Genomic DNA, 12600 nt, shown 5'->3' with positions numbered 1-12600 from the left:
AAAAAAAAAAAAAGGATTTATTTCAACTGTGTAAAGTGACAAGTAAGCAGAAATCTTTCACTCATGATCCATATAAAGGATGGCTCATAGAGCGATTTATGTAAAGGTTTTGTTGACCAGTACATTTCATTGTCAGTTTTTGAATCAAAATTTCAAGGTGCTCATTTGGTCGGATGTCAGTCATGCCGAGTTGCTGGCATTCTTTGCACTAAAGCCTTGTTCACACGGGCGTTAAAATCGAGCGTTTTTTGCGTTCGTAGCGTCCGGTGAGCACGGATCAAGCGCCGAGTGTTTTCTACACGTAAAAGTCACTGAGAGTGTTCACACGGGCTTTGGTGACGTGCGTTTGTCCGGCAGCGCATTTATACGGCATCAAAAAAACGTTGCATGCAGCTTTTCTTGGCGTTCAAAACCCAACGAACGCAAGGAAACCGCTTCTAGTTCGTTTTCTGCGCGTTTATTTTACGCTTCGGAGGACCGGATATAGCTATCAAATATTATATTAGAACATAAATTCATAGATTTATCATCATCAAATATGATATTACAATTATAATGAAGCCTAGGCACGTGACAGCCGTCAAGACCATTAATACAAATTTTTGTATAATGTTTATTTTGTGGGACATTTATTTTTCGGGGTTTTGTCATTAATATGCAAATAAATATTTATATATAATAAAAATAAATATTGTTTATGATGAAAAATTAGACGAAAGTAATTTTATTATAAAACAAACAATATAAAAGTTTACATGTTTTATATGAAAAAATATTAATATTTGTATGTTTTCATATACAACATATACATTTTCATATTGCTTATTTTATTGTCTCATGTAATTTGTAAACCATGAACCTATTAATTTATGTTCTAATATAATATTTGATAAAGATTATGTAGGGGGGCAATCCATTGCGGGGAGGGGGCATTTCAGTGCAGAACACCGGTGTAAGCGCACACTCGACTACTGTTTCCTTACCTCAAAGTGACAAGTAGTCTCTCTTCGGGCTAACACCAAGTCGCATATTGGTTGATCGGCGTGCAATGTGGCATTGCACCAGCTGCAGCAGACAATCAAAAGTGGAAACCGACATCCGACAGTAATTAAAAAACTTGCGCGGAAATTTTCGCATTTCTTCATAAAGCACAAAAAAACTTCCTTTAACCCGACGTTGTGCAGTCAGAGGATGAACCCAGTAGCGGCGGCGATTTTTTCTCTCCCTACGTCGCCGTATTACGAGTATTTTTAAAACAAGAAGATTAATATCTAACATAGCAAAATGGTCCATATTGAAAAGGAGGCACCTCAAATAAAACGACAAGGGCTTTCATATCCAGTTCCCGACACTGCCTCCACAGGTTAACACACAAACTACAATTTGGGCTGCAGGCTGGCGTTAGACAGAGACACACGTACGCCGGTGTAGAAGTCAATCGATCGCTACCACAAAATGCAACATTAACGTCTAGGACGTTCAGAGCAAGTTCGTTTATCCAAAAACGTAACGTCCGTGAGAACAAGGCCTTATTGTATGTAATAATTCAGTGTGCGATACTGGAAGAATTTATTGTGCATGTCTATTTAGCTCAGTCACGTTTACATCTAACTTCTTAGGGATAATCTGAACATTATGTATGTGCCTTTCGCCCAAGAGATCCGTAAACAGCAGCTTTTAAAAGTTGCTCAAAACATTCAGAAGGGGCGACAGAGTTTACCGTTCATGCAAAACCATCACATTAGCATAATTATGACTAGAACTTCCTATTATAAATACGACAAAAACGTTTTTTTCTCCACTTCACACTCGAAAAGCCCGCTTTTACCTCTCCAGTTGCTGCAAATGTTCAAAAGTCATTCTCCACGACTACGTGCATTTCACTCGAAACACGAAAACTCGGGTGGTGTGTGAGATTAACGGTGTACAAGTTACGTGGGAGATAGCGGTAAAGACGGATGGGCCTGCCAGTCTAGTGGTAACAGGCGGCCTTTCATAAAACACAAACTTATCTACACCTTTTGATTAAACAAGGCTCGCGTTTTTAAGGGTACAAGAAATGGGTACAGCGCAGCACGATTCCTCCGAGACAGGCCGAAATAGGCTTGCTATACCTACACCCCAATCTCTCAAAATGCCGCCCTAGGTGGCCTTTACGGTGTTCTAGCGAAACATCCTACCCATCGAAATGATCTACTCACTGATACTACTCATGTGCAGACCAAAATTACGCAACTTTTCTCGAAGCTTACAAACACTGTATTTCAGTAATATGTATGCTTTTCTTAGCCTTACTACAGTAATGCATTTATTACAATATACTGCATAGGTATTTACTGTCAACATTTAATAAGTTGCATATTTTGCATGTGTGACTTTTAATCTTGTACAGACCATTGTATCCATGCACGAGTAATGACCGTCTTGTGAAATCCTTAACATTTCCATAAATTTGATAGACGACTTTTAAATACAACATGTTAAATGATGACATGGTATAACGTTATAAGTTTAATGTTACGACTTACAATAAACGGATGGGTGTAACATATACGGTAGGATACTTCGACAAAGTAGGACAAATCGTCAGAACAACCGTAGTCTAAATGCAAGCATTAACAAAGTCCATACACCACCCGATGACGGACAGTTTCCATTTCCAAATGTAAACGTTTGATACTTTGACGCCCTAAATTGCTTTTATAATTGTTCAAAATGTGAACCCGAAAGACCTGAACCATACTACACGTGTCCATCCATCAACTCAAAAGGCCTAGACCGCCATTACGCCGGACCGTCGTTTGGTTGTTTTTCAATTTCTGTTTCTCTTGTAAAAATTAAATTTTCTCATTAGTTTATCCAGCTCAGCGTATCGAGGAAAGGATGCCTATCCCGGTGGACTTTCACAGCATCCTCTACTAAAATGTATAATGAAATAACAGAGAGCAAGCCAAAACGGTTTATTTCACAAAGATTCGATCGACAACTTTTTCCCGAAATCCATTATTGGTCGGCGCCGTATTTCAAATGCAAACACCGTATATAACAAGTGAAATGGAGAACTACGTAGATACCGACTAGGCCTTTGTAATGGCGTAATCTTCCAAAACCACATAAAAAGTGTTCACTGGCTGTGTGTTTAGTCTCGTTTTTTGACGTTTAAGTCAAGGGTAAGACACTACTGAGTCGTTAACTCGGTTAAAATAAACAAAGCTGTATGCAAAACTATGCTGCGATTCGCATATCCAGTTCGGGAACTGGTTACTATAGTTCTGCTGAATACATCACACCTAAAAAAAAAAAACAGCTTGCCATTGTAAATTTTACAAACTTGTTCATACTTTTAAGCAAACTGCGTTTGAACGCTCACCTTAGCAAGTTGATTCGAAAGTTGCATCATTATTATTCAAGTTCGGCCGTCACGCTTTAATACATTTAAGCTAACATTTATAATAAGAAAAGCAAATATTTCTCTGTGACAGCGAAATGATCACCAACTCGAGGCACTGCGCCTGGAACTTTCCTTGCTAACAGAGTAAACGCCGCGCATTTCACTTAAATAAATTACGCGATAAATTCGCCCAAAAGACCCGCCCATTTATGTAAATATAGTACTGATACGTCAATAGGCAAGCAATTATATATGGAGCTGAGATAATCTTAGTAAAGGAGCGCAGGAAAAGAAGTTAGATGTGGCAGGTAAATAGAATACTGAGATGGATGTGTGGAGTTGCAAAAAAGTACAGAATAAAAATGAGAAAACCAAAAGTGGGAGGGACATCTGAGAAAGTACAGGAAAGTAGCTTCAATTGGTACGGACATGCAATGAGGAGAGCAAATGAATACGTAGCCAAAACAGTTTTGGGAATGGAAGTACAATACAGGAGAAGAGAAAAATAGGGAGGCCAAAGCGTAGGTGGATTTATAGAGTACAAGAAGATTTGAAGGAAAAGGGTCTAACCGAGGAGGACGTGCAGGACCGAGCTGTATGGAGAAGGTTGATCAAGCACATATCTCCACAAAGTGGGAACAGAATAAGAGGAAGAAGAATACGTCGATCGGCTTACAATAATGGAAAATGATGAGCCTCTTAGAGAAATTGTGTCCTGAAATTTCCCTAGATACCTAGACATTTTCTTTTGTGTGGGACTTGTTAAGTGAACAATTTTAATCTAAGAATTTATACACTATAAAACATTTTTAAGGTTACTTGCAGAATCCATCTTACTGTACGTCTCCTGTAAGCATTCGTAGACAGTAAATATCCCTAATCTGCCTATTCACATGGCGGCCGCCAACCTTGGTAATTCAAATTATATATATATATACTACTCTTTTTTAGGTTAATAGATTTGGACTGGAATTAAAATGGCAAAATTATAAATTATATTATTATACTACAGTTAAATTGTACGACCATCTAGAAAAGATGAACTAGTGTGTCACAGGCGTGTCTCAGGGTTATGTTTGGTGCTCTTGATGTTTAAAAATGTTATACCTTTGATTTTTCACAAATATGTTTGCCCATTTAACAAATTAAACATGTTTACAAAGAAACAACAAAATGTGTATATAACTGCCCTCCACAAGCCCCTCCTCTCGCCACCCAAAAGCAGTTCTGCCGATAAATAACTTATTATGTATTGAAGTAAATTCCACTCTGATATATATATCCTGGAAAATAATCGGTTTATTCTTCTGAACTCTACATATTATAAAAAACTGCGCCAAACATGCATTAATCAACAAGAACATAAAACAAGAGAAACAAAACCTATTGGAATTATTCATGAAACAAACAGCACCATCTACTGGCATGAACAAATACTAGGCAATATATCACATTCCTCCCCCCTAGATAACATAATCCTTTAGATAAGCTTGCTGGCGAGTTATTCTTTTAGGACGCTCAAGTTCAACATCTGACAGGCCCTCATTTGGGGTAACTTCAGTGGGCTCCTGAATCTGATGAGGTGTCATGGAATTATCATCAGCTGATTGTTGGGGGCGTAGCTGGCTGTGTGTTATTGCGCTCCTCATGATTTTCCAAGTGGCTCTCAGTCTCCTGAGGCATTGAGTTAATTACTCGCCCTCTAAGTTGGTCGATGTGTCTCATAAATATTCGGCCATCATCTGTCTTAACCTCGTAAGATACTGACCCCATAGCTCTCACTACCATTGCAGGCATCCACCGAGGCCCTGTTGCATAATTTCTTGCAAACACACTATCCCCTGTTTTAAACTGCCTTGTTGGACTGTGTGTAACTTTACAAAACTGCGACTCCTTCTTTCTTTGCAAATCTGACACTAGATCTGGGTGGAGACGATCTAAGCATGTTTTAAGGTTCCTGTTCATCAATAGTTCTGCTGGACTATATCCTGTACTGGAACAAGGAGTTACATGCTGTTGCAGCAGGAACTTTGATAGTCTAAGATGCCAGTCTCCGATTACAATTCTTTTAAGTGCATCTTTAGTAGTTTGCACCATGCGTTCAGCTTGGCCGTTTGACGATGGGTGAAATGGAGCTGTCTTGATATGATTTATGAGATTACGCCCCAAGAATGCCTGGAACTCATCAGAAGTAAACTGTGCACCATTATCAGACACAATTGTATCTGGAAGTCCATGTGTGGTAAACAACTTTCTCAATATTTGAATGACCGCAGTTGTTGTTGCAGCAAAAACAGGGCTCACCTCTAACCACTCTGAGAAGGAATCAACAATGAGAAAAAAAGTTTGTCCTTGATAAGGTCCCGCAAAATCAATGTGCAGTCGAGATCATGGGTTCTTGGTTACCTCCCATGGCTGACTAACAGTTTTGGCTGGAGCATGCCGTGTAGTTTGACATGAAGTACAGCTAGCTACCCAATGTTCTATTTGTTCATCCATTTTAGGCCACCACACATAGCTTCTGGCAAGTGCCTTCATATTTACCATACCAGGATGACCTTCATGTAGAGCAGCGAGCACTAAAGTTTGTGCCTACTGTGGAATTATTACTCTGTTTCCCCAAAGAAGACATCCCCTGTATGAAGACAGCTCATGCTGACGCCTTTCAAATGGCTTGAAGTCCTCCCCTAATTTTTCTTTCGGCCACCCCTTCCACACCCGGTTCAGTACACGGGCTAACACTGGATCCGCTGTCGTCATGCATGCAATATCAGATGCCTGCAAAGGGGGTCTGGAGATAAATTCTAGCATAAGAACTTCCGATACTGGAGGAATTTCAAATTCTGGGGTCCTGAGGGGTAAACGGCTTAATGCATCCGCATTATTAATTTCTTTTCCTGGGCGATACTGAAGTTCATAGTCATATGCATTTAACAGTAATGACCACCTGAGCATGCGAGGTGAAATTATTTGTGGCGTAAGCCCATTTCCCTTAAACAGCCCCAATAATGGTTTGTGGTCTGTGATGATTGTAAAACTCCTACCATATAGGTAATCATGAATTTTTTTAACTCCTGTAATGATACCCAGTGCTTCTTTATCAATTTGTGAATAATTTCTTTCTGTATTGGTCATAGTCCTCGAGTAATATGCAATTGGAGCTTCATGACCACCACTTACTGTGTGGCTCAGAACAGCTCCTACTCCATAGGGGGAAGCATCACAGGTGAGATTAAGTGGTTTCTCCAAGTCATAATGCACTAAAATACTGTCTGATGATAGCAACTTTTTTACTTCATTGAAAGCTCTCTCGTGGGTGTCGGACCATTTCCAAACGGTATTTTTATCCAACAGTCTGTGAAGTGGCTCTGCCACAGTGGCCTTATCTTTTAGAAATCAATGATAAAAGTTTAGCAGTCCCAGAAATGCTTGCAGCTCCTGTTTATTACTTGGTGTTGGAGCCTCATGGATCGCTTTAACTTTTGTGGTAGTTGGATGAATTCCTTCAGCATCAACTCTGAACCCTAGGAACTCTACACTTGGTACACCAAATACACATTTGTCTTTTTTTAGCCTCAAGCCTACATCTGCAAATCGTTGTAGTACTAAACACAGCTTTTCAGCTAAGGCTTGCACAGTCTCTGCTCCAATTAAAATATCATCAAAATAAGGAACCACTCCCGGAAAGCCTGAAAGGAGGTCATCCATCAATTTCTGAAAAATCCCTGGAGCAATACAAACCCCATACTGCAGGCGAGTAACTCTGAATGCACCTTTGTGAGTAATTATGGTCTGTGCATCTGCAGCTGCATCATCCACTGGCAATTGTTGATATGCTTGTGCCTGGTCTAGTTTTGCAAAAACTCTTCCTTTTGCTAATGTAGTAAGTATCTGATTGATGGATGGAATCTGGTATGGGTGCTCCTGTAATGCCTTATTAATTGTGGATTTGTAGTCAGCACATATTCGAATCTCACCATTTGGTTTTAATACAGGAACAATAGGAGTGGCCCAAATGGGATGAGTTACTGAAACTAGTGCACCCTGCTTCACTAGACGGTCGAGCTCTATTTCTATTTTGGGGCAGAGAGCAAAAGCAACAGGTCTTGGTTTTAAACGTATGGGTGCTACATTGGGGTCCAACTGAAAAACAACTGGTGCACTCTTAAATTTGCCCAAACCCTCTTCAAACACATAACTAAAATCATTCAGGACTGACTGTATTGGGTCTGGGGCAAGGCTGTGTATTCCTGTTAACTGAATACCTAAGGGATTAAACCACTCTCCACCAAGTAGACTGGCCTTTTGTCCCTTAACAATAATAAGGCGTAAATAACCCCTGTCCTTCCTATAATGTACCTTGACTGAGCAGGCACCCAACACGGTAACATTTTGCTTGTTATAATCCACAAGTTGAATATCACAGGGTACAATAGGAGGAGCATTCCTTGGCCATAATGTGTGGTAGGTCTCCTCTGAGATTAAGGAATACTCACATCCTGAGTCCACTTCCATCCTGCATGGCACTCCTTGTAATGTGACAAGAGTATATGTCTTATGTCTGGTTGTACAATCTCCCACACTGTTGATGATTTCTGCAGAATAGACACTTGTATCACATCCATCCTCAAAACTCTCTGCAGCTGCACTGCCTCTTTGTTCTACTTTGTGAGATGAACTTGCACTTGCTGGCTTGCCTTTTACTGGATAAGCCCCCTGGCGACATACTCTCTCTCTGTAGATGCCCACGGCGCTTACATTTATGACACACAGCTTATCTGAAACGACAAACGTCACGTCTGTGATTCCCCCCACAACTATTGCAATTTCCTTGAATGGAGTCCAAAATGTCTGAGTGTAAGAAATAAGGCTTTGCTTTTGAGTTTTTATTTTGCAACTGATGGGTGTCTGATGTGCACAATTTAATAGATGATTCCTGTATTTCTTTTGAATGAACTGATGCAGCCTCATATGCAAGTGCTTCTTCCTGAGCTAAGGCAAAGGTTAAATTTAATTTTGCTAAGAGCCGCCTCTGAAGAGCCTCATCTCTGACCCCGCATACAAGTCTGTCTCTCAGCAAGGAATCCAAACTGTTACCAAAATTGCAGTTTTCAGACAGCCTTCGAAGTTCTGCAATGTAAGCTGCAATACTTTCATCTGGTTTTTGGTTCCTCCTATTAAAATGAAAACGCTGAACTGTTTCTGAAGGGGTGGGTGCAAAATGATTTTTTAGTCGATTTTTAATCGGTTTATTCTTCCGAACTCTACATATAATAAAAAACTGCGCCAAACATGCATTAATCAACAAGAACATAAAACAAGAGAAACAAAACCTATTGGAATTATTCATGAAACAAATAGCACCATCTACTGGCATGAACTAATACTAGGCAATATATCACATAACTATTCTTTAAAAACTTTATTTTGCTAAGCGTTATATCCATTCATTAAGTATTTTAATACCATACATGTGGTAGGAAATGTAATTGAGAGGGGGTCAAACTAACTGCTGCTGCATAAGCGGTGAATATAATTGTAATGTTTACTTATGTACTGTACTAAACAGTCTGAAGTGTTAAACAAATGGTGTTTTAGATGCTTTACATAATGCATAAGTTCGTGTTGGACAGTAATACAGGTGGTCTGGTTGTGGGGGCGTTTTGAGTAAAGCCAATTACCTTTCTTAAAGTCAACACAGTTAAAATGAAGCATTTTCAGTTGTTTTGAAGCTGTTTTTGACATGGAAAGACATTGTACTAGTTGAAGTACACAGATTTATCTTCATATTCAAAGCCATTTTTATTGCTGTATTAAGCCTGAGGGCCCCTAACCCTGAAGGAGTCAACATTGCTTAAAAATTTTGGGTATCTACTGTTTGAGAAGTTTTTTTATTACAATAATATTAATAATATAGAGTAATTCCATACAAAATAATAGTTAAAATAAAAATGAAAAGGTTATTAAAGCTTCATGTAGGCTAGCTGTAAATGAAAGCATATTCAAATTAAGGATCTTTAATTCTAAATATATTTAAAATAATTATAAATAATTTAAAACACTAGTAACATTTTTGAAATAAAATTTTTATTAAACTTTTTTTATCTTAGGATAACCATAATCAAAACATTAAAGTATATACAAACAGCAGCTTTTCTTGGTGTAGTAAAATGGATGGCATTATCTTGTATTTGGTGCCATGGTTACTGGTTCTTTTTTTTTAAGAAAAAGAATAATGTAAAAATATTATATGGATCTGTATATTTAATTTTGCTTTACTGTTTTACATTTTACAGTTATTTACCTTCACTATTTACCAATTTTATACTGTAAAATTAACGGCTATTTTTTACATAACAGTTCAAGCTTCAGGCTCCCTACAGTTTACTTGAGCATGCATTATGCAATCACCTAACTGATATTTATCCATCCATTATCCAACCAGCTATATCCTAACTACAGGGTCACAGGGGTCTGCAGGAGCCAATCCCAGCCAACACAGTTCGCAAGGCAGGAGACAAACCCTGGGCAGGGCGGCAGCCCCTAACTGATATTCTTGAGCTGATATAATTGCATGTGTTCCACTATTAATGTGCTGAATTACCGAAATTTTTACTGTAAGTATTTTTCTTGTGGCCTGGCAAACATGGCACTTGTGAACATATACCTAATTGACACTCCACATTCTGCTACATAGACCAAAGGACTCATATTTTCTTTTGCACACTTTCTCATAAACATGATATTAAAACAAAAAAAAAAATACATGTGCTCAACTAAAGATATGCTGCATTACAAGAAATTTTAACGTGCAATTTTTTATTTGTGGCCCCATGAACATGGAAGCACTTGTGAATATTTGGCCAACTAGCACACCACATTCTGCTATATTGCAAAGAAACTTTCCTTTGTACACTATGTCATAATAATGACACTGGAATATGAAAATACATGTGTTCCCCTACATATATCTTGAATTACAGAAATTCTTACTGAGGAATTTTTTTTGTGCTCGCTTAAACATAGCAACTGTAAACATATAGCGAACCGACATGTCATATTGTGCTATATTGTAAAGGACTACACTTTTCTTTAGTGCACCTACTCACAAAATTGACACTGGAATATAAAAATACATGTGTTAACCACTACATATATGCCGAATTACAAGAAATTTTAGTTTACAACTTTGTTGTTTTTTTTTTTTGTTGTGGCCCCTCAAACATGGCATGTAAATATTTGACCAACTGATACAGTACAGTATACCAAGGGACTTGTCTCTTCTTTTGAACATTGTCTCACAATACTGACACTGGAATAAGAAAAATTACAATTACAAGAAACATTTACTGTACAGTGGAATTTTCTTTATCTGAGGCTTCCTGAACATGACAATTGCCATCATGTTTTGCTTACAATTCATTGCTTCCCTTTTATCATAAAACATCTCACATTGGTATTTCATAAAGAATTTTATTGTTCTGACTCTCAGGACATTTAAGTGAGGATTTCTTTCTTTCTTTCTTTCTTTCTTTTTGAAGCCTCTGATTGTTGTAGGAAAAGATCAACATTTGAATAATGAGAAAATAGTGCATTTTCAGTTATGCCTTGCGTTACAGCAGACATTTTTTGTTTGTAATGTCTTACAATAATGTAATGAAGTACATTATACTATTCAATTCTAAAAAATTAGATTTTTTATTTAATTTTATAATTTGTTATTGTGCATCTCTAATCATGGCATGCAACATCAGTGGCTGGATCCTGCAGTGGTGACATACATGCAATGATGGCTACAACAAGACATCAATTCATAATCAGATCTGCATCTGAGAAAAGCACAAAGGTAAGTAGTATATAAAGCAGCAATGGTGTGAAGTGTATCAAGCCTAAACATTTTTGGAAGACTAAGAAATCTCTATTTTTGTATCCAAGTTGACTCATCCTACTGTTTAAGCATGTGCCAGATCCAGATTTAAACACCCCAAGTGACCAAGTTTCCACCATTATAGGAATTTGATTGATTGCTCCTGAATTATTCACTTTCCTTCCTTCCTCTCCAGCACATTTGACAAAGTATTGGTGGGCTATACAAGGAATGTTTTTCCAAGAGTGACTGTAAAATCTATTGTATTATTTCTATATTCAGTCTCTCATCATCCAATTTTCTGAACCTGCTTTGTGATATTTACTTAATAAAAATTGTTTTCCCATTGATACACGCACATAGGTGCCACCCTTAATGTGTATTTAAAATGCACATACGAAGAGTCTACTTTAAATGCAACTTTGAGGGAATACTGTACATCAAAAGTGCTCACGCTATAGTTGCAAGACATATAGAAACCTGCAGAGAAAGCAGTAGGAGATCAACCACTTTTGAAAATAGAGAGCTTTTTTATGTGTTTTTGTTTTTATTAATACTTAGTTTTTTCCATTACCAGTATTCCCAATTTGTTCCCTAACATAGAGTATATGTCAGACTAAACAGTAAAAATATAAACTGCAATATACTGATATAGTAAAATGTTTAAATGTAATTATTTAGAATTTTTTTTTGCTGTATACAATACTATAAAAATAGTATTGTAGTTCTAGTTTCTGATTTATTTTTAACAGTAATAGTAGTAATAAAAACTATCACTTTTGTCTTATCCACTTAGTTGTCAGGTGCCTTTACAGGTTAAGACAATACCATATTGTCAAAATGTCCTCCATATAACTGCTATTTGGGATTTTAGGGAAGATACTGTGCAAAATAGTTACCATTAGCATGTGCATCGTTGGTTTGGACATGTGCAGAGGAGAGATGCTGAGTATATTGGGAGAAGGATGGTAAGGATAGAGGGGAGGTTTATGGATGTCGTTAGAGAGAACATGCAGGTGATAGGTGTAAACAGAACAAGATGCAGAGGACAGAAAGATATGGAAGAAGATGATCCGCTGTGGCAACCCCTAACGGGAGCAGCCAAAAGAAGAAGAAGAAAAGCATGTGCATCAAAGGATCTCCTTAAGGCTCTGTCGAAGTATGTAAAAGCCTTCTTGGTCAAGAGGGGGCACTATTGCTAACACTGCCTTCTCCTTCTCTCCCCACCCAGTGAGGACACTTGACTCCACCCTTTCCGGTACTTAATCCATAAGAACCCAAGCTTCCTGAAGGAAGCTTTATTTTTGGCAAAAGCAACCCATTGGATGAAGCTCCCAAGCAA

General features: G+C 38.0%; 1 protein-coding gene and 1 pseudogene across 1 annotated transcript in view; both read right to left on the bottom strand.

Annotated features, from left to right (window-relative positions):
* Window positions 1-3564, bottom strand: part of wee2 (WEE2 oocyte meiosis inhibiting kinase) — a 108332-nt gene extending 104768 nt beyond the window's left edge. The window contains exon 1 of the mRNA XM_039770067.1: window positions 3371-3564. Within this exon, the coding sequence (XP_039626001.1) occupies window positions 3371-3400 (30 nt within the window). The 5' untranslated portion in view covers window positions 3401-3564. The remainder of the gene's footprint in view (window positions 1-3370) is intronic.
* Window positions 3565-4689: 1125 nt separating this feature from the next.
* LOC120538636 lies at window positions 4690-12172 on the bottom strand (annotated as a pseudogene).
* Window positions 12173-12600: the final 428 nt, after the last annotated feature.

Source organism: Polypterus senegalus, chromosome 11, assembly GCF_016835505.1.
Source record: "Polypterus senegalus isolate Bchr_013 chromosome 11, ASM1683550v1, whole genome shotgun sequence".
In the NCBI taxonomy this organism is placed as follows: domain Eukaryota; kingdom Metazoa; phylum Chordata; class Cladistia; order Polypteriformes; family Polypteridae; genus Polypterus; species Polypterus senegalus.
The sequence above is the reverse complement of the archived record's forward strand: the minus strand, read 5'-3'. Positions and strand labels throughout refer to the sequence as shown.